The sequence below is a fragment of the Scyliorhinus canicula genome, chromosome 20 (assembly GCF_902713615.1).
Source record: "Scyliorhinus canicula chromosome 20, sScyCan1.1, whole genome shotgun sequence".
Lineage (NCBI taxonomy): Eukaryota > Metazoa > Chordata > Chondrichthyes > Carcharhiniformes > Scyliorhinidae > Scyliorhinus > Scyliorhinus canicula.
The window spans coordinates 74,219,343-74,246,437 of record NC_052165.1 but is presented as its reverse complement, the minus strand read 5'-3'; the positions used below and the strand labels follow the sequence as shown (position 1 = coordinate 74,246,437).

Genomic DNA, 27,095 nt, shown 5'->3' with positions numbered 1-27,095 from the left:
GCCTTGGGATTTTCCTTATCCCTATTTGCTAATTACTTTTCGTGATTCCTTTTAGCCCTCCTGACTCCTTGCTTAAGTACCTTCCTACTTTCCAAATATTCCACACAGGCTTTGTCTATTGACAGCCTTCTAGCCCTGACAAATGCCTCCTTTTTCTTTTTGACGAGACCTACAATATCTTTCATTATCCAAGGTTCCCGAAATTTGCCGTATTTATCCTTCTTCGGCACAGGAACATGCAGGTCCTGAATTCCTTTCAACTGACATTTGAAAGCCTCCCACATGACAGATGTTGATTTGCCCTCAAACATCCGCCCCCAATCCAGGTTATTCAGTTCCCGCCTAATATTGTTATAATTAGCCTTCCCCCAATTTAGCACATTCACCCTAGGTCCACTCTTATCATTGTCCACCAGCACTTTGAAAATTACTGAATTTTCCGTCTGCACGTTCTTCCCGTGTCTGCGTGGGTTTCCTCAGTGTGCTCTAGTTTCCTCCCACAGTCCAAAGATGTGCAGGTTATGTGGATTGGCCATGATAAATTGCCCTTAGTGTTCAAAAAGGTTTGGTGGGGTTACTGGGATAGGGTGGAGGCGTGAGCTTAAGTAGATTGCTCTTTCCAAGAGCCGGTGCAGACTCGATGGGCCCAATGGCCTCCTTCTGCACTGTAAATTCTATGATACCTGTTAAACGTCTTCTGTACACTCTCCAAAGCCTTACATCCTTCTGGTGGCGTGGTGACCAGAATTCAACATTTATGTTCCAAGTGTGTTGTAACTAAGGTTCTATACAGCTGCAGCATGACTTGCCAATTTTTATACTCAATTCCCCAGCCAATGAAGGCAAGGATGCCTTGACACCCTTCAACGGTAGCACAAGTGACTAGCACTGTGGCTTCACAGCGTCAGGGTCCCAGGTTCGATTCCCCATTGGGTCACTGTGCGGAGTCTGCACGTTCTCCCCGTATCTGCGTGGGTTTCCTCCGGGTGCTCCGGTTTCCTCCCACAGTCCAAAGACGTGCAGGTTAGGTGGATTGGCCATGCTAAATTGCCCTTAGTGTCCAAAAGGTTAGGGTTATGGGGATAGGGTGGAAGTGAGAGCTTAAGTGAGTCGTGCAGACTCGATGGGCCGAATGGCCGCCTCCTGCACTATATGTTCTATTTTCTCCACCTATGTTGCCACTTTCAGTGACCTGTGGACCTGTACACCCTGATCCCTCTGCCTGTCAGTACTCTTAAGGGTTCCGCCATTTACTGTATATTTCTCACCTGTATTAGACTTTCCAAAATGCATTACCTCGCATTTGTCCAGATTAATCACCATCTGACATTTCTCCTCCCAAGTCTCCAACCAATCTATACCCTGCTGTATCCTCTGACAGTCCTCATTGCTATCCGCAATTCCAACAACCTTTGTGTCATACGCAAATTTACTAACCAGATGTTACATTTTCCTATAAGTCATTTATGTATACTACAAACCTGCAAAGATCCCAACACTGATCCCTGCGGAACACCACAAGTCACAGCCCTCCTTTTAGAAAAAACACCCTTCCACTGCTATCCTCTGTCTTCTATTACTGAGCCAGTTCTGAATCCATCTTGCCAGCTCACCTCTGATCCCCTGTGACTTCACCTTTTGTACCAGTCTGCCATGAGGGACCTGGTCAAAGGCCTTACTGAAGTCCATGAAGACAATATCCACCGCCCTACCTGCATCAATCATCTTCATCACTTCCTCGAAAAACTAGATCAAGTTAGTGAGACAGGACCTCCCCTTCACAAAACCATGCTGCCTCTCGCATCTACTTGCCTACAAATGGGAGTAGATCCTGTCTTGAAGAATCCTCTTCAGTAATGTCCCTACCACTGATGTAAGGCTCACCGGCCTGTAATTTCCTGGATTATCCATGCTCCTGTTCTTAAACAAAGGGAAAACATTGGCTATTCCTCAGTCCTCTGGGCCCTCACCTGTAGTCAGTGAGGATACAAAGATTTCTGTCAAGGCCCCAGCAATTTCCTCCTTTGACTCCCTCAGTATTTTAAAAAATAAATTTAGAGTATCCAATTCATTTTTTCCAATTAAGGGGCAATTTTGTGTGGCCAATCCACCTACCCTGCACATCTCTGGGTTGTGGGAGTGACAGCCACACAAACACTGGGAGAACGTGCAAACTCCACACAACAGTGACTCAGAGCTGGGATCGAACCTGGAACGTTGACGCCGTAAGGCAGCAGTGGAAATCACTGCGCCACCGTGCTGCCCAGCCTCCCTCAGTATTCTGGGGTAGAACACATCAGGCCCTGGAGACTTATCTAACTTAATGTTTTTCAAGACACCCAACACCACCTCCTTTTTAACCCAGACTATCTACACACCTTTCCCTTTATTGATCTAAAGTACTCATTTAATACCACGCCCATTTTCTCTGGCTCTACGCATAGATTCCCTCCCCTGTCCTTGAGTGGGCCAACACTTTCCCTGGCTACCCTCTTGCTCTTAATATATGTACAAAACGTCTTGGTATTTTCCTTAATCCTGTTTGGCAACGACTTTTTGTGACCCCTTTTAGCCCACCTGACTCCTTTCTTGTTCCTTCCTACTTTCCTTGTATTTCTCACGGACTTCATCTGTTCCCAGCCTTCTAGCCCTTTCAGATGCTTAATTTTTCTTTTGGACTTGGCTCACAATATCCCTTACTATCCAAGGTTCCCGAAACTTGCCATACTCACCCTTCTTCCTCACAGGAACATGCCGGTTCTGAATTCCTATCAACTGGCATTTGAAAGCCACCCATATGCCAGGTGTTTATTTACCCTCAAACATCCGTCCCCAATCTAGATTCTTCAGTTCTTGCATAATATTGTTACAATTACCCTTCTCCCTTTTAGCACCTTTACCCGCAGTCTACTCTTATCTTTATCCAACATTACCTTAAAACCTTCTGAATTATGGTCACTGTTCTCAAAATGCTCCCCTACTAAAACTGCGACCACCTGGCCGAGCTTATTCCCCAATACCAGGCCCGGTACAGCCCCTTCCCTAGTTGGACTATCCACATATTATTTCAAGAAACCCCCCGAATGCTCCTTACAAACTCTGCCTCATCCAAGCCCCTAGCACTAAGTGAGTCCCAGTCAATATAGGGGAAGTTAAAATCACCCACCAAAACAACCCTGTTGCTTTTATACCTTTCCAAAATATGCCTATATATCTGCTCCTCTATCTCCTGCTGGCTGTTGGGAGGCCTGTAGTAAACCGCCATCATTGTGACTGCACCCTTCCTATTCCTAAGCTCTACCCGTATTGCCTCGCTACATGAGCCCTCTGAGATGTCCTTCCGCAGTACAGCTGTGATATTTTCTTTAACCAGTAGTGCAACTCCCCCACCCCTTTTACATCCCCCTCTAACCTGCCTGAAACATCTAAATCCTGGAACTGCCAATCTGTCCTTCCCTCAACCAAGTCTTTATAATGGCAACAACATCATAGTTCCAAGTACTAATCCAAGCTCTAAGTTCATCTGCCTTACCTGTTCTACTTCTCTTATTGAAACAAATGCACTTAAGACCACCAGTCCCACTGTGTTCAGCAACATTTCCCTGCCTGCTCTTCCTGAGTGTTACAGCGTTCCCATGGCGAGCGTATGGACAAACACCATCAGTTCTGGATACTGACAACTGCACCGAGGCACGAGGCAGGGCTGCCCGCTGTCCCCGCTGCTGTTTGCCCTGGCGATCGATTCACTGGCGATTGCCCTTGTAGTGGCGATAGGGTGGAGAGGTACCCAAAGGGGAGTCTCATTCTATGCAGGTGACCTGTTCCTCTCGAACCCCCTGGCCAGCATGGAAGGAATAATGAAACTCCTGAATAAGTTTGAAGCCTTCTCGGGGTACAAGATGAGGGAATGGGACAACTCATCGCCGCTGACTCATTGCCAGCCCAACTCATCGTCAGCCAACTCATCGCCAGCCCAACTAAAAATTGTAATTCATGGTAAAAGCTGTCGGCGGCGGGTAACTTTTGAACGGCCCGCACCAAGCATTTGATAGATAGACCGGCCGGCGAACCAAGTAATATCACAGTTCAGACCGGTAGTATTTCAAATTTAATTCATGGTAAAAGCTGTCGGCGGCACCAACACTGCTTTTACGTTCAAAATTTACGTTCTTTTTTGTTTGTCCTGTTTTAGCTCACTCCACTAACTGGAGAAGAAAACCGTTGTGCAATATTTGAGTCCAGTGCAATATTCGAACCGTCAAGAGTCTCCTTAAGTATCTATTTGTCCTTGTGCACAAGGTCTTAAACAATAATGCTAACCACACCTAGAAACGTCAAGTGCTTTAAAAATAAGTTGAGAGACGCCTTGTAAGTTTTCCCACAGTCATTTAAAAAAATGAAAAGCAGCATTGTACTGATGCAAACTGGATTAGAAACAAGACTTTTTGTTGACCTCTCCCTCTCAAGATAATTCGTGAATCTTTCAGGTGGTTGTTATTTCTTTAGTCGGGTTTCCAAGGCCTGGATCTTTATCCCCAGGTTGGCGCTCAGAGTCGGGAGATTTCCTAGCACGACTTCAAAATTAATTTGGAGGCAGGCTGAGCAGAAGGCGCTGCGTTGAGATAATTACAATAAAAAATAAAACACCGCCCTTCAACCCTATGCCCAATCCTGGTTAACCTATCCAAACCCATGCCACTTTAACCACCGCTATGGGTCCTCAAACCCCCATGTCACCATGCCAGCTTCATGCAAATCCATGCAACCCCCCCTCCACTCCACCACTCTGCCGGTATCCCCTCTATGCCAATTTAGCAAAATAAGCCTTTATAGTTACGACAATTCCTTGACAGCTTTGAGAGTTCTTTCATAGTTCTTTGGCAGTTGGACTGTGTGTAAAAAGTGCATAATCATGTTCACTTTTAACAATCCCAAAGACTACCTTACCTCTCTCAAAGGGGTCCCAGGGCACTATCCAAACAGTACCTTACCTCTCCAAAGGCTGTCCAACTAAATCCACCAAGTTCAGACCTCCTCTTATTTGGTCTAATCTGCACACTCGGTGTTTCAAACACTAAGCTGTCGGCGGCGGGTAACTTTTGAACGGCCCGCACCAAGCATTTGATAGATAGACCGGCCGGCGAACCAAGTTATATCACAGTTAAATAAGTCTTTTAACCTCCATTAATTTTTATTGAATTTGAAATACCACCGGTCTGAACTGTGATATAACTTGGTTCGCCGGCCGGTCTATCTATCAAATGCTTGGTGCGGGCCGTTCAAAAGTTACCCGCCGCCGACAGCTTTTACCATGAATTACCATGAATTTCAATTTTTAGTTGGGCTGGCGATGAGTTGGGCTGGCGATGAGTTGGGCCGGCGATGAGTTGGGCTGGCGATGAGTCAGCGGCGATGAGTCGGCCGCGATGAGTTGTCCTAGACCCCAAGATGACTGGACACGGACCCATAAGTGGAACCTGATGAGTCTGGTGGAGAGGAAGTTAAAAAGGACATGCAGAGGTGGGACTCACTCCCTCCTTTGCAGGGAGAGTGCAGACAATCAAGATAGACCTGCTGCTCAGGTTCCTCTTTCTGTTCAGATCCCTCTCGATCGACATCCACAAGACCTTTTTCAACAAAGTTGATAACTTAATCATGGTGTTCATGGCGGGTGAGGGGAGATCAGTTGGCGGCAAGAGCCTGCGAGGAATAGGGAGAAAGTTCTGCAAAGGAGGAAGAATGTGGGAGGCCTGGCCGCCCTCAGTCTCCAGTTCTATCACTGGGCGTCCACCGCAGGAAGTGTACGAAGATGTGTCGAGGAACTGGGGGCGGAGTGGGTGAGGATGGAGGAGTGTTCCTGTGCAGGGGCATCCCTCCAAGCACTAGCCACAACTGCATTCTTTCTCTCTCTCGCTCTCGCTCTCGCTCTCGCTCTCTCCCCCACCCCCCCCCTCCCCTCTCTCGAAAAGCCCAGTAGTAGTAGTAGCCACGCTCCAAACATGGAATCAAATGAGGTAGCACTTCGGAGTAACCGAAATGTCCGCCATGGTCCACATTTGACCCTGGAGGAACTCACCGGGAAGTTTCAGTTCCCGAGAGGGAGCAATCTGACGTAGATACCCAGGGGGATCAAGGGACCCTGGCGCTGTGAGCCACTGTGCTACCGTACCACCACACTGTTGTGCCTATAGTGCAGGCAGATTGTTCCATACCCAAAGACCTTCACAGACTCACAGAAATGTTACAGTGCAGAAGAAGGCCATTCAGCCCATCATGTCTGCACCATCTACGAGTGAGCAATTCACCATTCCCCGCCTTCTCCCTGTAAACCTAAACATTTGTCCGTTTCAGATAATGGTCAAATTCTCTTTTGAATGCTTCAATTGAACGTGCCTCCACTACACTTGCAGGCAGTGCTATCCGGACCTCAATCAATTACCACATGCTGAAGCTTTTCCTCCTGACACTTTATCTTCTTTAATCAATTATGAAATTAAATGAAAATCGCTTATTGCCACGAGTAGGCTTCAATGAAGTTACTGTGAAAAGCCCCTAGTTGCCAAATTCCGGCACCTGTTCGGGGAGGCTGGTACGGGAATTGAACCTGCGCTGCTGGCCGGTCTGCTTTAAAAGCCAGCTATTTAGCCCTGTGCTAAACCAGCCCCTTTAATTACTTTACCAGCCCCTAATTACTTTAAATCTGTGTTGTCTCGTTTTCAATTTTAGGGGAATCGGTGGCGCAGTGGTATTGTCACTGGACTAGTAATCCAGAGACCCAGAGTATTGCTCCGGGGTCCCAGGTTCAAATCCCACCACAGCAGATAGTGAAATTTGAATTCAATAAAAACCTGGTGATGACAATAAAATCATTATCGATTTGCCGTAAAAACCCATCTGGTTCACTCATGTCCTTTTAGAGAAGGAAACCTGCTATCCTTACCCGGTCTGTCCTAAATGTGATTTCAGACCCACAGCAATGTGGTTGACCTTCAAATTCCCCCTCAAGGGTAATTAGGGATGGGCAATAAATGCTGGCACAGTCTGCGACTCCCACATTCCATTGACAAGTTTTTAAAAATCTTTTCGTGAGTGGGAACAGTTTCTCCCTAACTTTTATACTATTCGGACCCCTCATGATTTTCCACACCTCTATCAAATCTCATCTATAGTCTTTCTTCATTACTGAAGTTCCTCAACCCTGAAACTTTTCTCATTTTTTCTGCACTCTCTCCAGTGCCTTCATATCCTTCCTGAAATGCAGCATCCACTACTGCACGCAACACTCCAGCTGAGACTGAACTAGTGTCTTATATAAATTCAACACAACACCCTTGCTCTTGTGCTCTTTGCCCTATTAATAAAGCCAAAGGTCATGTATGCTTTATTAGCTGCTCTCTCAACCTGTCCGGTGACAAATGAGGCAGCACTTTGTGACTTGTGCACATTCACCCCCAGGTCACTCTGTTTCTGTAACCCCTTTAGAAACATGCCCTTTATTTTATATTGTCTCTCCATTGCTCGGCACAACATTGAGGGCCGAAGGGCCTGTTCTGTGCTGAACTGTTCTATTCTATTCTATTCCTTGTTCTTCCTACCAAAATTAATCATTTCACATTTCTTCAGATTGAATTTCATCTGCCACCTTCTACCCATTCCACCAATGTGTCCTTTTTAAGTTTTACTCTATCATCCTCGCAGTTTGCAATGCTTTCAAACTTTGTATCATCTACTGACTTTGAAATTATTCCCAATACACCAAGTTCCAGGTCATTAATATATATCAGGAAAAGCACGAATCCCAAAACCAGTCGCTATGGAACTCCACAACAAACCCTCCTCCAGCCCGAAAAACATCCATTAACCACTATTTCATTTTTTGTCACTCAGCCAATTCCGAATCCATGTTGTTACTGTCTCTTATTATTCTATGAGCTATAATTTTGCTCACAGATCTGTTGTGTGGCACAGTATCAAATGCCTTGTGGAAGTCGATGTACACCACATAACTGAATTGTCTTCATCAACCTTCCCTGCTACCTCTTCAATACGAGAGGGTTGGACTGAAAACTTACTGCTGTAGAGTATTTTCCTGTACACACTCTAGGAACCTTGTCCCTTAATGCCCAGTCCGATACTACAGTCTAGCTGGATAATTAAACTCTCCTATTATAACTAACTACCCTATAATTTCTGCATCTCTCTGTAATTTCCTTGTGAATTTGTTACTCTACATCCTTCCCACTGGTTGGAAGCCTGCAGACCGCATCAAGCAATGTAATTTCTGTTCGCTAAGTAGACTCTGTCCTTGACCTCTCTTTGATATCCTCTTTCTCCAACACTGCAATATCCTGAATCAATGCTGCCACCCGTCTCACTTCTTCCCTTCTCATCTTTCCTGAACACCCTGTATCCAGGACACCCAGTCCTGCTCATCTTTGAGCCAAGTCTCTTGTTATAGCCACAACATGGTATTTCCTCGCAGCAATCTGCACCTGTAACCCACCAATTTTATCTACCATACTCCATTCTGTACAGTGAATTGGCCGCTGGGTCACAACCTCCTGGGCATCCATACTTCTGCAATAAGGGTACCTGCCAGCAAGATGGGAAGATGCTCGGCATTGAGACTGATAACTAGGAGACGGTCGCTGACTGCTGTGACCTCTGGAGGCTGACTGGAATGGTATTTGACGAGGCAAGCAGAATTGAAAAGCACATCTGGTTGGGAAGAGGGCCGAGAGAAAATGGAAGTCGGTGATCCATACACCTTCTAAGCCATTGTCTTCCTCTGCAGCTAATGCATCAGAGACTGCCATGCCAGAATGGGGCTCTTGACCACCATGGTGCAAACGATTGTCTTGCTGCCACGCGCAGATTATAATTTTCTCCTTTTCTGTAGTGACTGTTTGCTGAAACAAAGTCACACTCAAGAATGTGCTGAGTCAGTAACGAGATGGTTCCTTCAAGGTCATCCAACAGCAGCCTCTTTAAACTTACTGTACTGCAGACTCTCAGCTCTATAATTGTACAAGATAATGCAGTGCTGACATTTGTTAATACTACTATGTAAGTTATATTTATTTTAAACAATATTTTAATTTTACTGTCATCTGACTAAGGAAGAAAATTTAAATTTCTAGTATTGAGCTGGATTATAACTTTTCGTATTTAATTCTTTGGACATCTTTGGACTGTGGGAGGAAACTGGAGCATCCGGAGGAAACCCACGCAGACACAGGGAAAATGTGCAAACTGCACACAGTCACCCAAGGTCGGAATTGAACCTGGGTTCCTGGAGCTGTGAGGCAGCAGTGCTAACCACTGTGTCACCATGCTGTGTTGAGGGGTGTGAAGCTGTGAGCTCGAATAACTTGCTAAAGTAACTTTCACGTGTCTTGCAGCTGTTAGCAGGTCATTTGACCATGGAGAGTATGATAGCAAAGCCTGATTTCTGTCCTTGAATACACCTTTTCTGGCAGAAGTAGATTGAAATCAGGACGCATTAAATCGCTCTCCATTGATTGTTGGTGAGAGAGGACAAGGTCAGCTTGCCTCACCATTCTACACTGTCCATTCTCTAGCCCAGAGGCATGAAGTGAATATTACTACTTCAGTAGCCTCCCTGACTGGAATCAAACCCTAGAGTTCTGGCCTGTGCAGCTTGGATCTATAGATCTTTTCTTAAACAAGTGAATAATCTGAGGGTACACTTTTTTTATTGTATGCATTTATTTGTAATCATCTGAAAATTGTTAGTTAATTCAGTTATTTACCATGAGATTTTATATTCTTCTTACTATAGGCTCTCTCTTTGAATTTTTATCTTCCATCAGTTAAGTTATGCATTTATCCTTAATACACTAAAATAGGACTTCCAGTGGCGGCTATGGGGGAATAGGTCGCACATTTGGTGGCTCCTGTTTCGGTCGGACTTTTGGACCTTTTCCCCTGACTTTTTTGCGCTTTTGAGCGTGGAACTGGAAAGCAATAGTACTCAGGCACAGGACCCATACAGAATTGTATGGACCTAAGAAGCCGGAGGGACCGTAAACAGCAGAAGAAGTGGTCGAGTAAGGGCACAGTGGAGGCTGTGAGAGAGACCAGCATGGCTGGTGTTCAGAGCAAGGAGCCGACAGCCCAGCCCACAATGGAGCAGCTGCTGCGGACTATGCAGAATGGCTTTTTGGCTTTGAAGCGTGACAACTTGGAGCCACTTCAGAAGTCGATTGATCGGATGGGAAAATGGCTGGATGATCAGGCTGAGAAGCTCCAGCAGTTGGAGAAGTCAGTGGAGGAGCAGGCTGACTTTCAAATGGTGGCGGATGTGGAGATCCTGAAGCTGAGGGACCAGCAAAAAGTGCTTCTGGAAAGGCTGGAGGACCTGGACAACAAATTTCGCCGGCAGAACATGCGAATCGTAGACCTCCCGCAGGGGGCAGAGGGGCTAGGCGCTGCTGCATATGCGGAGGGTATGTTTCAGAAGTTGCTGGGGAACGAGGTGGTCCTGCGCCCGCCGGTGGTGGACAGGGCACACAGAGTGCAGGTGAGGCAGCCGCGACAAGGGGGTCCCCCACGAGCGATGGTGGTACGCTTTCACAGGTACCTGGACAAGGAACAGGTGCTGCAAAGGGCAAAGAGCACACAAAGCTGTATTTGGGACAATACCACCCTGCGGGTGTACCACGATTTGAGCGCGGACGTGACCAGGATGAGAGGAGGCTACAGACTGGTGAAGGAGATACTGTATAAAAACAAGGTGAAATTCGGGCTGCTTTTTCCGGCGCGACTATGGTTTACGTATAAGGGTCAGTACCACTATTTCGAGGAACCCGAAGAAGCGATGGACTTCGTTAAGAAGCAAGGGCCCTGAGCTGAGGACATTTGGACTCGTGTTAGAGCTTTTAAGTGTATGTGGTGCCTCTCCTGTTTTGGGATGTATCTTTTTTTTCTTATTTTTGCATGGTTTTCCTGAATGTTTCCAGTTTGGGCTCTTTGCTTAGTTGGAGTTTAGCTGGGAGGGAATTAATAAAGAAAACAGATAAAAGGGTTGGGTTAAAATGGATGCTTCAGGGGAACTTTGTGCAATCTTTTTCTGTGTCTGTATGGGTAGGACTGAAGAGTGTCTGTTATTTCTTATCTCTTTTTTTTTTCTTGTTTAACTTGAATTGTGCGATTGTGGGTGTTGTTTATGACTTGTATAGAGTGTTTACTTAAGTAGGGCTGATCTGGGGAAGTGGTGTGCGGGGGTCGGGGTGACTGGGAACAATGGGTGGGAGACGGGCTGGTGCCAAGGCTGAGAGCCCCAGGATAGCTGAGTGCAGCTAGTCAACGGGAGCCAAGGTGGGGGGGGGTGTCCATATAGTTAGCTTAGAGCAGGGATTAGGTGATAGGATGGTGCTGCTGGGAGAGGGGGGGGGAGCGAGGCGAAGCAAAGTGCCCCCCCAACCAGGCTGATCACCTGGAATGTTAGAGGGTTAAACGGGCCAGTGAAGAGGGCGCATGTGTTTGCGCATCTGCGGGTTCTGAAGGCGGACATAGTCTTGTTGCAGGAGACGCACCTGAAAGTGGCAGACCAGGTTAGGTTAAGGAAGGGCTGGGTCAGTCAGGTCTTTCATTCGGGGCTTGATTCTAAGATGAGGAGGGTTGCGATCCTGATTAATAAAAGGGTACAATTTGAGGCGGAGGGCACAGTCGTGGATGGGGGTGGCAGGTTCATTATGGTTAGGGATAAGCTCAAAGGGGTGAGAGTAGTCCTGGTCAGTGTATATGCCCCTAATTGGGACGATGTGGATTTTATTAGGAGGATGCTTGGGAAGATCCCCAACTTGGACTCGCGTAAGTTGATCATGGGCGGGGACTTTAATACAGTCCTGGACCCGAGCCTGGACCGGTCATGCTCAAGAACGGGCAGGTTGCCAGCGATGGCAAAGGAACTGAGAGAGTTCATGGAGCAAATGGGAGGAGCAGATCTGTGGAGATTTAGCCGGCCGACGGCGAAGGAGTTCTCGTATTACTCCCGCATCCGGGTGTATTCCCGAATTGACTACTTTGTGGTGAGTAGGGACCTGCTGGCCAGAATGGTGGGGGCAGAATATTTGGCAATTGCCATATCGGACCATACTCCGCACTGGGTAGACCTGCAGCTTTGTAAGGACAGCTTTCAGCGCCCACCATGCAGACTGGAAGCTGGATTAATCGCTGATGAGGCGGTGTGTGAGAGGCTGAGGAAATGCCTGCAGAATTACCTGCAGGTGAACGATACTGGAGAAGTCTCGGCAGCGGTGCTGTGGGAGGCACTGAAGGCAGTGGTGAGAGGGGATCTGATTTCAATCCGGGCGTACAGGGACAGGACAGTTGGGCAGAGACGGACCGATTGATTAAGGAAATTCTACGGAAGGACAGGAGTTACACAGAATCCCCGAGGCCAGAGTTACTCAGGAAACGACAGAGGCTGCAGGCCGAGTTTGGGGTGCTGACTACAGGCAAGGCTGCACAGCAGCTTAGAAAGGTAAAGGGTACGATTTATGAGCATGGGGAGAAGGCCAGTCGAATGCTTGCGCAGCAACTGAGGAAGATTTCTGGTCAGACTGACCTTCCCAAGTGTGGGGAGGGGGTTGGTGGACGGACTGGGGGCCCTGGTCAGGATCGAAGAGTGGCAGTCGGGTAAAGCCCCGGGCCGGATGGGTATCCGGTGGAGTTTTACAAAAAATTTGCCGAGATAGTGGGGCCGGTGCTGGTCAGGGGCTTTAACGAGGCAAGAGACAGAGGAGTTTACCCCCCGACGATGTCGCAGGCCACCATCTCGCTCATTCTGAAACGGGATAAGAACCCGGAGGCCTGTGGGTCATACAGGCCGATCTCCTTGATCAACGTAGACGCCAAGTTACTGGCCAAGATTTTGGAGACCAGAATTGAGGACTGTGTACCGGATGTAATTGTGGAGGACCAAACCGGGTTTGTAAAGGGAGGCAGCTGGTGGCCAACATAAGAAGGCTACTCAACGTGATTATGATGCCCCCGGAGAGTAGGGAGGTAGAGATAGTGGTAGCCATGGATGCAGAAAAAGCTTTTTACCGGGTCCAGTGGGATTAGCTGTGGGAGGTACTAGGACGGTTCGGGGCGGGATTCATCGACTAGGTTAGGCTATTGTATCAGGCCCCGGAGGCGAGTGTAAGGACGAACAGGACAACATCGGACTACTTTAGACTGCCCCGTGGGACAAGACAGGGCTGCCCCCTCTCTCCACTGCTGTTTGCGCTGGCCATAGAGCCGCTGGCAATTGCACTGAGAGCTTCTAGGGGCTGGAAAGGGCTGGTCTGGGGTGTAGTGGAACATAGAGTCTCGTTATACGCGGATGATCTGCTGTTATATGTATCGGACCCAATGTTGGGGATGGACGGTATTATGGCAACCCTAAGGGAATTTGGACAGTTCTCCGGATACAAACTGAACATGGCTAAGAGCGAGCTGTTTGTAATTCAGGCGAGGAGGCAGGAGAGTAGGCTGAAGAGGTTGCCGTTCAGGCAAGTGGGGGAGAGTTTCTGATATTTTGGGATTCAGGTGGCACGGGACTGGGGCAGGTTGCATTAGCTCAACCTGTCCCGACTGGTGGAACGAGTGAGGGAGGAGGTCCGGAGGTGGGATGCGCTCCCACTGTCTTTGGCGGGGAGGGTGCAGATTGTTAAGATGACGATTCTCCCGCCTTTCTTGTTTGTTTTTCAGTGTCTCCCCATCTTTATCCTGCAGTCCTTCTTTAAGAGGCTGAATAAAATTATTCTGGGCTTTGTATGGGCAGGGAAGTCCCCGCGGGTGAAGAGGGTGATGCTTGAAAGGAGCAGAGGAGAAGGGGCTGGCGTTGCCGAACTTGTGAGGATGGGGGATCTGTTCCTGGAAGGGAGCTTTCCGAGCATGAGGATGCTGGAGGAGAAGTTTGGGTGGCGAGGGGGAACGACTTTAGATCCTTGCAGGTGAGGGATTTTGTATGCACACTGGTGCCAGCCTTCCCACGTCTCCTGCCGAAGGGGAGGCAGGATAGGGTAGTTTCTAGGGGAGCGATGGGAGAGGGTTGAGTTTCAGATGTCTACAAGGAACTAATGGGAGCTGTGGACATGCAGAACGAGGACCTGAAGCTTAAGTGAGAGGAGCTGGGGGGGGGGGGGGGGGGGGGGGGGGGGGGGGGGGGGGGGAGCCTGGAGCCTGGAGCCTGGAGGATGGTATTTGGGCAAAAGCCCTGAGCAGAGTAAACACGACCGCAACATGCACCAGGCTTAGCCTGATCCAGTGTAAGGTCGTGCACTGGGCCCACATGACAGTGGCTCGGATGAGCAGATTCTTTGGGCTGGAGGACGTGTGCTAGATGCGCCGGAGGGCCGGCTAACCATGTGCACATGTTCTGGTTGTGCCCTAAACTCTGGGTATTGGCAGGGATTCACAGATGTCATGTCCCGGGTACTGAAAACCTGGGTGGTAATGAGCCCGGAGGTGGCAATCTTTGGGGTTTCGGAGGACCCGGGAGTCCAGGAAGAGAGAGAGACCAACGTTCTGGCCTTTGCTTCCCTGGTAGCCCGGCGACGAATACTGTTAGCATGGAGTGACTCAAAGCCCCGTGGGTTGAGGTATGGCTATCGGACATGGCGAGCTTTCTTGGCCTAGAGAAAGTCAAGTTCGCCTTGAGAGGTTCGCTACTAGGGTTCGCCCGAAGGTACTCCTCTGACTTCGCAGAGGAATAAGCGTCAGTAAGGGGGGGGGGGTCAAGGGTAGAGTATAGGGGGATATTGAGGTAGGTCTGTGTGTAAACAGAGCCATGGTTTGCACTATGTTTAATTTGTAATTTGTGTCTTGACTTTTTTTTGTACTGTACAATGTCACTTTTTCTATATGCCTAAAATACCTCAAAATTGTTTGCTTAAAAAAAACAAACTAAAATAGATTTCGGGCTGCCATATTTTCTACAATCAATGCCAGACCTTTGGTTAAGAGGTTGGAGTAAAGTATCAATGTATTTTTCAGGAAATAACTTTTGTTTTCCAATATCGTGCCTTTCAGGCTGGCAATCGTAACTTCTAACTGTATTTAAAATAGGCCATTGTACACTAATCTTGGTATAACTCCATGACCATGACTGTGTTTCCCGTACCAGCCTCCCCGGACAGGCGCCGGAATGTGGCGACTAGGGGCTTTTCACAGTAACTTTTTTTTGTCTTTTGTTGCTGAGACAGATATGGTGGTAAAAATTGTCTGTTAATAGAGACAGTTTAGTATGTCATGCTTTTGAGCTGTCCTATTTTAGAAGGAGCACCCCAACAATAAACAGCACCATTGTGAAAAGGTGCAATACCAACCTTGATCTTATGATTTAATAGTTTTATTCTCGCAGTGAAAATCCCTCCACACACTGCAAGTTGTTTGGTATACTCTATACCAGGGGTGGGCAAACTACGGCCCGCGGGCCACATGCGGCCCGCCAAAGGTCTTCATGTGGCCCACCAAGATCAAGTCATAAAAAAAAAAAATTTTTTAACATTTTTTTTTATTTTTCATTTTTTTAAAGTTTTAAGGTTAATGGGGGGGGGGGCTGTTGGGTTACTGGTATAGGGTGGATACGTTGACTTGAGTAGGGTGATCATTGCTCGGCACAACATGTGTTTCATGTGAAGTTTCTACTTTAAAAATTAATTAATAAAAATTAATTGCTTTTTTTTCTTTAAAAACCTTTTATTTTGGCTATTTTAAATATTAATTATTTTACTTAATATACTATGCGGCCCTTTAAAATTGTGAATTTCTGAATGTGGCCCTTGCACGGAAAAGTTTGCCCACCCCTGCTCTATACTTTGCAGTGTGCCACTGAAGCATTATAGGTCTTGAGAAAGATTTGCACCGGAGCTCTCGCACCCATTTTGATTTGAGTTGGATCAGCCTGGTCTAAGCTGCCAACTTGAATACTTAATAAAAGTTCAACTTGTCCAGCGGAATTCCACTATTCACGTTTTCGCGAAGTGTCTCCGTGATTTGGAAACTCTGGAAAAAGCTGGAAGAATATTTGAACATACTGAAGCCCCACTTTCTCTTGAGTACAGCAATTCACCTCTGTTGAGGTGAAGTTACTTCACCACTACCTGATCAGCTCGGAAAGCTTATTTGTAAAAAAAAAAATTTCACCTTTCTTATCCATGACATTGAACTGTGGTTGAGGCAATTGAAGTAACCATTAGATTGTTTTGGAAAGATTGTAAATTACTGAAATGTTTCAACTCCCAACTTCCAGATCCTTCCTCAGCCACTTAAGTGACATGAATGTAATCGCCCAACAATGGACAAAACCTATTTGTTCGAACCATTTTCTTTCAAAATGCACAGTCACCCATTTCAAATAAGACTGATTATTTTCATTGCTTCTGACTTCACGTTTTTTAGGCTTGTTGGGTTCTTCATTCATTTTGCAATCTGAAGTTCACAAATGATCTCAACTTAAGAAATGCAGTCGAGTTGACAAAGAAGAGTTTAATTGAAGATAAAGAGATGCCAGTCAAAGTAGAAGCTGCTATAGCCCTCCAGACGCTTATAAGTAACCAAGATCAAGGTGAGTCAAAGAGAGCTCTTGCGCTGAAATGTCACCTTTAGTTCTTGCAGTTGTTTGGGCTGGTTACTATTCTATGTTGTACGACATAGATGATTGAGCCTCTCAGATCCTTGACCAAATATTTAGATTCAAGCAAACCAGAATGCATTTTCATGTTGTGGTAGCTAAATAAAAGTCGACTGATATTAGAACTTTTTTTTAAATTAGTCCATTTCCAGGTCACTATAAAAAAAAAATTGGCACTTTGAATAGGTATTCTGCCAATTTTGTTGTACTCCTGCACCAGTGCAGAAACACTGGTGGAAATGCTTCTGGGTCAGAAAGATAATATTGATTGCTGGGTTTTTTAATTCATTTTTATGGTTTGTGGACTTCATGGACTTTTGGCAGCATTTGTTGCCCATCTATAATTGCCTTTCAGAGCTGCCTTCTTGAACTGCTGCAGTCGGTGTGCTGTAGATACATCCGCTGTGCTATTAGGCAGGGAGGTCCTGAAGCCTAAACAACAGTGTCTGTTAGTCCACTTATATGCCTGATGCAGAGTATTTCATGATTAGACACAGGGAGGCAGTCACTATTATCACTCTATTTCGAACCAGCAGGCTATCCTCTCTCACTATATCAGCAGCACTGAAACTTTATGTTTCCTATTCTGCTGGGCTTGCCAACTTGGAACTGAATGGCATAAAGAGCAACTGTGCTGATTTTCACTGCTGCCTCACAGCACCAGGTTCAATTCCAGTCTTGGGTGGCTGTCTGTGTGGAGTTTGCACGCTCTCCCCATGTCTGAGTGGGTTTCCTCTGTGTACTCCGGTTTCCTCCCATAGTTTACAGATATGTAGGTTAGGTGAGTTGACCATGCTAAGTTGCCCCTTAGTGGCCAAGTATGTGCAGGTTAGGTGGGGTTACGGGGATAGGGCAGGGGAGTGGGCCTGGGTAGAATGCTCTTTCAGAGGGTCGGTGCAGACTCAGATAAGCCGAATGGCCTCTTTCTGCACTGTTGAAATTCTATGATTCCTGACTCCTGATTTAATGCTGGTCATCGCATGTGCTGATTGGGGGTTGGAGAGCAGAAGACTACAGACAAATATTGGACAGTAATGTGGCTGCTTAAATACATTTATGCTGGGGTACTTGGGTCAGTTTTCACCTTGCAGGCCTAGGGAAACAGTTAGCTAATAGAGAGCTGAATAGATGTCTCAATATTTCTGGTCCTCTTAGATTCTTCAATTCAGTAGTGTTATATCTTTAATCCGAAAGGAGCTAATGATGAGCAGGATGGTGCCCCACAGTGCCAGGGATCAGGATTTGATTCTGACCTCTGGTGACTGTCTGCATGGAGTTTGTACATTCTCCCCATGTCTGCATGGGTTTCCTACCGGTTGTTCCGGTTTCTTCCCACAGTCCAAAGATGTGCAGTTTAGGTGGATTGACCATGCTAAATTGTCTCTTTGTGTCCAAAGTTTGGGTGGGGTTGCAGGAGATTGGGCCTGGGTGGGGTGGTCTTTCGAAGGGTTGGTGCAGACCTGATGGGCCAAATGCCCTCCTTCTGCTCTGTAGGGATTCTATGATTCTATGTAGATGCAACAGCAGCCTCTTTGAACTTACTGTCCTGTCGGCTCGCAATTGGAAGCACCGCTCTTGGATTGTATAGCTTGGTAATCTATCTTCAACTGGCTGTTGTTCTCTTGAATAAGTATTGGAATCTCTCTGCTCTTAAGCACAATTTCAAACGTCAATCGTGCTTTCAGCTGAGTTTGCATTACTGTGGAGGAAAAAAATAAATTTAAACCGGAAAATGGAGCTTATTGCACAAATTGTTGTTCGCTATTGTATAGTGCTCAGTTGGCTGGGTGGCTGGTTCATGATGTGGAACGACGCCAACAGCTCGGTTTCAATTCCCGTACTGACTGAGGTTTCAATTCCCGTACTGACTGAGGTTATTCATGAAGATCCCACCTTCTTGCCCTGGTCTGAGGTGTGGTGGCTCTCGGGTTAAATCACCACCAGTCCTCTGGGACTGTGGTGACATTTACATTTAGTGCAGTGGCAACTGAGGCTATGAAGGATCACAGAAACTAGGTTGGCTTAATAGGAGTGTCTAGATATTTGGGGCAAGAGAAATGAAGTCAAGAAACTAAGAAAATACTTGCAACTAATATATTAATATTTTCTCTCCAGCTAAGGAATACATAAAGCCATCGGTAAGGCCAGTAATGCAAGAGCTACTCCATGTTGTCCGAGAAACCGAGAATGACGATCTCACCAACGTCATTCAGAAGATGATATGTGAATACAGTGAGGAGATGACCACTATTGCTGTTGACATGACACAGCATTTAGTAAGTACTCAACTGAGATCTGAATCTATTGATAACGTTGGCAGCTCAATGGGTTGACCCTTTAATTGAACAAGTCTGAGTCTTTGAAGTGCTCAGTAATGCTGTACTTTAGCTGGCTAATATTACACTGGCCTCAGAGTCTGGAGGGCCTGGGCTCACATCTCAATCCGAAGATAATCTAGCCTGACGCTCTCAGTGCACTACTACCATCAGACGTGCCATGTTTTAGATGAGGGATTAAAGAGAAAACCCATTTTATCCCCTCTAGTGGACGCAAATGATTGGCGATATTCCAAATGAAAGTAAGGGAATTCAGCCCAATGTCCTGGCCAATATTTATTCCTTTTTTTTTTAAACAGCAGATTATCTGGGCATTATCGCGTCGCTGTGTGCCAAATGGCTGCTGTGTTTCCTACATTAGAACAATGATGACACTTCAGAAGTACTTAATTGGCTGTAAAACACTTTGGGATGTCCAGAGTGGCAAAAGTTGCTACATATAATGAAGTCTTTTTTTTTTATTTGACTGTTTTGAATTCCATTGCCTCCATGTTTTGTTTGCAATTGTCCCTTGTTTCGTGAGTGAAGAGCACATAAGGCAAATAACTGAGATGTTCTCCCATTGATACCATTTTTCTTTACTTTTTATTAACTCTGACTCTCTTACCTCTTCCTCCAAACTTCTCCTTCCAATGTTAGTAAGTACACATTACTTTGTTTCGTTGGGGATTGGTTTAACGCACTCTACCTCGATTCCTTGGGGTTTAATGTAGAAAGTGCTGTTCGTGAAAAGAGTAGGATTGACCACTTTTAAGCTGTGCTGTTATGATACTACAACTCCAGTGTTGTGGATCAAAATCGTAGTGTATATGATTTGCAGCAGTCACATTATAAAATCACGTACTTCCAAGTGATGGAGAATTAAAATTAAAATAAATCTTATAATAATGGAAATACCTGCCTTCCATTTAAATAGTTTGAGTTAAATCATTGATATCAGTTGTGATGTCACAACAGTCACGATCACTTCACCCTCCCAACTCAGAGTTTCTATTGCAGAACTTTGTAGCACAGTAATTTAAAAAACATTTTTGGTAATGCAGCCGTGTTATGAAAAGTTATTGTATAAACCTGTTGCTGTCGGATTAAAAGTAACCTATAAAGATTATTTAATTTCCAATCATCCGATGGCAATATTTGCACAGAATTGTCGAAAGAATAAAAGAGCTTGCATTTATATCGCACCTGACATATTCTCAAGATGTCTCGAAGCAATTTTATAATGGTCATTGATATTAGCAAGATTCCACAAACAAAATGAACAAATAACAATATAATCCCTTGGTGATGTTGGTTAAAGAGAAAATGTTGGGTTGGATATCCTGCTCTTTTCTTTCCAATACTACCATCAGGACCCTTGTGTTGAGGCGTTCAGGAGGTCACGGGATTACTATCTGTTATTATCGGAAAAGGAAGAATGTGCAGGGTTATAGGGAGAGTGTTTGGGAGAGATGGTGCATTGGGAAAATTTGCACATTCGGCGAGCTGGCACAGAATGGCCTCCTGATTCTAGATTCTGTGCCTTTATCGACCTAAGCATGCAGACGGAGCGGCAGTGCAGCGCCTCATCCATAGGAAGGCACCTTGACAATGCAGCACAACATTAATGTGTCAGCTGTGATTAGGTGCTCGTGAGTCTTGAGGGGGCTTTGAAACCCTCAAAGTTTAAAATGCAAAGTGTGATCTGGTGAACTGAAGGAAGCTTAAAACAGTCCTTGTTGTACACAGTGATTTTGAGTTTAATGTTTGGAGTCATGAGCATCGCAGTCTTGAAACTCTGTAACTTTAAAAACAATTGTACATTTATATAATGTAATTGAAGGAATAAAACGTCCCAAGTTTCTTCACAGAAGCAATTACCAGAAGTATTTATCCATTTTGATGCACCATAATTAAAGAGATGTGCAATGCCTCACTTCTCTTCTCTAGTCATGAGCAGATGTAGCCATGAACTCCCTGATGTATTGCTGGCCAACAAGCAAAACAGGAGCTGCATGAGGTTCTTAGACCCATCAGCATAATTCATGGTTTTGTAACTCTGTGGATGGCTGCAGCAGTTACACACAGTGGAGTTCTGTTCACTGTGGAATGGGACCAGTACTTAGCAATGCGTGAGACCAGAACCAAGTGAAAAAAGAGCTTTAGTTCCATTGAAAATGTTGGTGTTAAAACACAGGTAGTTCTTGTAATAACAGCAATGCTGCTGAATTTATATGACCTGACCTAAGCACTAGATTATAGCTGCAAACCTTGCATTGGCCGGCCAGATATCTGTCCTTGCTTATGACGCTAATCTCCAGAAAGGTGCCGCACTAGCCTTGCATAGTGCTTTGAGGAATCCGTTGTTGACTATTTAAATGTATTGTCATTGCAGCACTCCCACCATATTTTTGCTGAACTTGAAATTACAGCAATTTGCTTTTATTCTTTTTAAAATATGTTTATGAAAAAAATTCATAATGAATAATACAAACCAGAACAAAAGAGCACAAAAGAGAGAGAAAAAACCCACAATTGAGCATAAAAGCATAAAACAAAAACACATAACCTGTAATTAACTTAAATACTAAACCGAACCTAAACCCATTAACAACTAACGGTGACTAACTGCTTAAAAAAGAAAATAAATGGCTGTCGTCTTAGATAGACCCCCTGGTGGTGAATGTGACCTTTCCGAAATGCAGAAATGGCATTGTCACCCAACCGAGTAGACACTGGGCGGAGAGGGAGACCTCCAACCAAGCAATATTTGCCTCCAGGCTATCAGCGAGGCAAAGGTGACAATATAATCACTTATTGTGCCTCTACCCCAGACTGAATCACCTGCGAATCCGACACACCAAATATGGCCACCAGCGGACACTGAACCAAATCTATATGGAGTATCTCCAGTATGGTATTAAAGAATGAAGCCCAGAAACCTACGAGTTTGGGACAGGATGAGAACATGTGTGTATGGCTAGCCAGACCAAGAGAACAGCGATCACACCTATCCTCTACATTTGGAAATATCACTCATCCTTGCCCTAGTGCGTCCTGTGAAGGACTTTAAACTGAACCAGGTTCAGCTGGGCACATGATGACATGGAGTTAACCATGTGAAAATCCTCGCTCCAAACCTTATCAGTAAGAATGGGGCCCATTTTACCCTTACATCGCTTAACAGAGCAGAATGTGGCCATATGGCCCCTCTCCAAGCCAACCTAGGGACAGAATCCTCCTCATCAAGGAAGAACGTGGTGCCAGGGAAAAGGAAAGAAAAAGCCACATGTGAAAAATCTTAAACTTGAAAATAACGCAACAAACTTGAGTTGGGCAACTGGAATTTATCAGCTAACTCTCTAAAACTGACAAACCTCCCCTCCATGAACAAGTCCCCAAACCGCTCCAGGCCCTTCACTTCCCAAGATTTAACTGTTGGGTGATTGTTGCAAATAGGGGCTGGTGACGAAAGGGAATGGAGCTTAAAATGCTGTCCCCAAATCCTAAGAGAGGAGACCACCACTGGGTTTGAGGGAGATCTGGTGGGAGCAAAGGACAGTGAACATGGCGTGAAGAGACGAAGTAGAGCAGGACCGTGCCTCCATCTGTCCCCAAATAGGTTCGGAATCACCAATCCGCACCAGTATTTTTTTGAATGTTAGTCCAGTACATAGAACATAGTACAGCACAGAACAGGCCCTTCAGCCCTCGATGTTGTGCTGAGCAATGATCACCCTACTCAAACCCACGTATCCACCCTATACCCGTAACCCAACAACCCCCAACCTTACTTTTTTAGGACACTACGGGCAATTTAGCATGGGCAATTTAGCATGGCCAATCCACCTAACCCGCACATCTTTGGACTGTGGGAGGAAACCGGAGCACCCGGAGGAAACCCACGCACACACGGGGAGGACGTGCAGACTCCGCACAGACAGTGACCCAGCCGGGAACCGAACCTGGGACCCTGGAGCTGTGAAGCATTTATGCTAACCACCATGCTACCGTGCTGCCTGGAGAACAATAAATCGGGAGGGCCAAGCCTCCCAACTGTCTGGCCCAGCGAGGCCCAGTTGTGAGCCACCCGGACCCCCGGATAACAAAAGCTTGTCTTAGAAAGGCAAAACGGTCACGTCTCCTATTGGGCTTGCCTCCCAGTGGTATTAACTTGGAAGCATTCACTCTTGCCCAAGTTCAATTTATACCCCAAGAAGGAGCCGAAAAAATAAGCAACTTCATTATGCTGCCTCGGGAGGTAACTGGGTCCGTAATATAAAGAAGTAGGTCATCCAAATAGAGAAACAACTGATGCTTTACCCCATCCTGACAGGTACCCTTCCACTCACTCGAGGACATCAACGCTATAGAGCTCTAATCTATAAAGATTGTGGTAAAAGGATTTAAAAACTGTATTAACCTGGGGAGGGGCAGAAATTAGGTTGCTGCCCGAGTTAATCTTCCAGGAGTCTGTCTGCCGTTTGAGTTGGTGAGCCAGAAGACGAGTGGCCTTCTCCCCATAATCATAGAACGTGTCCCTGGAGCGTTGTAACTGACGGACCGCCCTGCCAGCACACAATAGCTCAAACTGGGTCTGAAATTGTTTTCCTGTTTGCCAGTTGTAGGATTAAGCAAGTATTGGTAATCCACCTCGAGTAGTTTGCTTTTATAATAGTGTCTTTAACATTCTAAGATGTCCAAAGACAGAACCTAATTAGATAAGGGTGGCAGGGTTGCACAGTGAGGGCAGCATGGTAGCACAGTGGTTAGCACTGTTGCTTCACAGCGCCGGAGACCCGGGTTTGATTCCCGCTTGGGTCACTGTGCGGAGTCTGCACGTTCTCCCCGTGTCTTCGTGTGTTTCCTCCGGGTGCTCCTGTTTCCTCCCATAAGTTCCAAAAGACCTGCTTGTTAAGTGAATTAGGCATTCTGAATTCTCCCTTTGTGTATTTTCTCCTTCGAAGAAAAATTCTAGGGGATATTCACCGTAACTTCATTGTAGTGTAATGTAAGCCTACTTGTGACAATAATAATAACCCGCCAAAGAAGGAGATATTGGAGCTGGTGACCAAAAGTTGGGATAAGAAAAGGGTACGTTTTAATTAGTGTAGTGTCTTAAAGGAGGAGAGAGAGGTTGGCAAGTTTGAGGTAGGAAATTCCAGAGCTTCGAAAGCTACACGCTACGTTCCATGAAGCAGGAGGAGGAGTAAGCCATTTGGTCCTTCGAACCGTCATTCAGCACAATATTGGCTTTGAGTATGACCAGCAATGGTTGGAAGAAAGAAATGAAGTTGCACAAGGGGCCAGAAATGGGGAAGAGCAGTTCTCGCAGAGTTGTGGGACTGGAGGCGGTTACAGAGCCCAGGAGGATAAGAGGCTGTGGAAGCATTTGAAATTAATAAGAGACACCACTCCAGCCAAGAAAATTTGAATTGGATATCATATGCACGGCTGAAACCTATACTTCATTTTACAATCTTGTAGGTACTCTTGATTATATTTTTTGTTATATTGTAATTAGTGGATAACTGGAATGATCATTAAGGGCAGCAACCATGTTCAGACCCGGTGCCATCTGGAAGTGAGACCCATAGACTACTGAGTTTGCACTGATTTCCTAAAGCTTTGGATATTGCTGCCATTAGCGCTCCCTCTTACCTGTCATTAATCATTTTTGTGAATTGTGTGTGCAGAATTAATCTTCTGTGAAATAATTTTGGTGCCTGCACGCTTCCAGACAAAAGTGTAAGTGTAAATACGAGGTTTTTGTTTTCCTTCTCAGGCCATGACTTTCAGCAAAGTCCTCCAAAGTGACGCGTATGAAGAGATAGAAGACAAGACTGTGATGGCTATGGGTATCCTGAACACAATAGACACCATCTTGACTGTGGTGGAGGCTCACAAGGAGGTTAGTGACCATTTTATTTGGCTGAAATCATTTACTGTCTAGATGGTGCGGTTCATTATGTTGTGACAATAACATGAATGTAATTTGAGTGATGGAAGAAAGAGATGCAGCCATTGGCTTTGTAACTTGTACATTTATTGTGTGTAGAGAAAATGGTGGACAGTGTTCTTGCTTGGAGCAGGTGGACATTTTGTGGTGGGGAGGGGGAATGATTGAGCAGGGGAGGAATTTGATAGCTCAGTAATTTTGCACAGTAATACAGAAGACGACACCATAGGTAAAGAGGGAAAATAAGGGAAATCTCTGAGGAGGCGAATGTTGAAGATGAAAGTGTGATGTGGACAAGGAAAGAAAAGAGTGGGAAAATGGATCAGGCTTAATGTGGCAATCAAAATGTGTGTGCAAATACACAAGCAGCAGGTAGACTTGAGGTTTATAGGCGCAAACCTTGCAGAAAGCTATGCTTCACTAAATGAAATTCTATTTGGAAGGGATAAGATTTGGGTGTTTTTCACTGCCTGGTGATCAAGCGTCCCGAATCAGAGGTTTTCTCTTAAAAACCCATTCATTTTTCTTCACACAACAAACCAGTGACTGCTCAGTGGCCAAATAAAAACAGTTTTAAAAACATTACCAGTCTGTCAAATTGCCTTCAAGACAAAAGTGCGATTGGGTTCAATGCACGATTGTATTTTACTCTGCAGCAGATGTCTTTCTGTTATCAATTCTCTTTATTTGTCTTTCGTGCCAAACCATCTTCAGTCACTTCCTCAACTTCGACCCCACAGCTCCCAACCCTTTCACCTCGCTTCACTTACTTGGCACATTACACTGCTTTTGCAGGGCGATATTGGCCAGCAGCAATTTGGGTTTCTCTTGTTCCTTAAATGTAGTAAAACATTCTTAGCCAGTAAGCAAACAAAATGCACAAACCTTCTGATGGTCCACATCAGCCCAATTGTAATTGCGTGACAGAAGCATGTGGCAGAAAGGACCTCCTCAAAATGGAGAAAGAAATCTAAAGTTAAGAGGAAAAACCTTTGTGTTTTATTGAATGAGGACGTTTCATAGGTCAAATGGCTTTTCCTCATCCCTAACTTTTCTTGTGACTTAATGACATTGAACAATTGTTTTTTCCCCCCCCTGTTTTCATGAACTTCTTTTCACTGCATTTGCTTTGCTCAGCCCTTATTGCTCAATGTAACATTAAATTGCTTGCTTGGTCGTTATGACATTCCAGGAGGTTTTTCACCAGTTAATTATTGTTGGGTGGTACAAAAGATTTGATTCTTTGGTACTGCAAATAGGTGCTACACTATTCAGTGGCAGAGGAAACCAGAACATAACTTTGTTTTTTTTCTACTTTAAAGCATCCATCTAGGGCTAGATGCTACAGCCACCTGCTTCATTATACCCTGAATTCTGAGCAATGTGGTCCCTATTTTTGAAGAGTTACTGATCCTTCAAATAGACATAAAAGGTTAAATCTCTGGCAGCTATATTGAGTAAATGGATCTTTTTTATTGCTTGCTCATCTAGATTGTTACCTGTTTATTCCAGAGTAACAGTACACACATCTTTTTCCTCCTCCATTTCCACCCCATCCTCTAGATTACACTGCAGCTCGAGGGCATCTGTTTGCAGGTCATTGGACTAGTACTTCAGAAACACGTAATAGGTACAGTCGTAACACTTGTTTGAACTTTTATTATTGGAAGGGCAATTGGACCGTGATATGGTTATACAAATGTTAGCATTTTTGAATTGTCAGCAGACAAAAACCTAACGGAATATTTAAGAAAAGACGTGCACCAATGGGCTGGTTTAGCTCAGTGGGCTAGACAGCTGGTTTGTAATGCAGAACAAGGCTAGCAGCGCAGGTTCAATTCCTGTACCAGCTTACCCGAACAGGTGCCGGAATTTGGGGCTTGTCACAGTAACTTCATACTTTTGACAAAAAAAATTATTATTACCGTAAATCCTGGCATAAAGTTCAGTTGTTTTCCTGAACGGTGCAACTTTTGAGTGAAGCATCTTCAGTTGAATCAAATTTTCCTTGAAAGCCAATGGAAAAGCCTTATTTAAGTTCTGTAGGACCTTCCTCATCAGAAAAAAAATTAAAACCGTTATACCCTGTCAGTTGAAATACTTTAGAACCAGGAACGTCCTCCAGTGCAGAAGGAGGCCATTCGGCCCGTCGGGTCTGCACCGAACCTATGAA

General features: G+C 45.4%; 1 protein-coding gene across 3 annotated transcripts in view; it reads left to right on the top strand.

The window, feature by feature from the left end:
* ipo8 (importin 8) overlaps window positions 1-27,095 on the top strand; it is a 115,760-nt gene that overhangs the window by 65,108 nt on the left and 23,557 nt on the right. For all 3 annotated transcript variants that reach the window (XM_038781106.1, XM_038781107.1, XM_038781109.1), the window contains 4 exons: window positions 16,417-16,582; window positions 18,764-18,924; window positions 24,749-24,874; window positions 26,486-26,552. In XM_038781106.1, coding sequence (XP_038637034.1) covers window positions 16,417-16,582; window positions 18,764-18,924; window positions 24,749-24,874; window positions 26,486-26,552 — 520 coding nt within the window. The remainder of the gene's footprint in view (window positions 1-16,416; window positions 16,583-18,763; window positions 18,925-24,748; window positions 24,875-26,485; window positions 26,553-27,095) is intronic.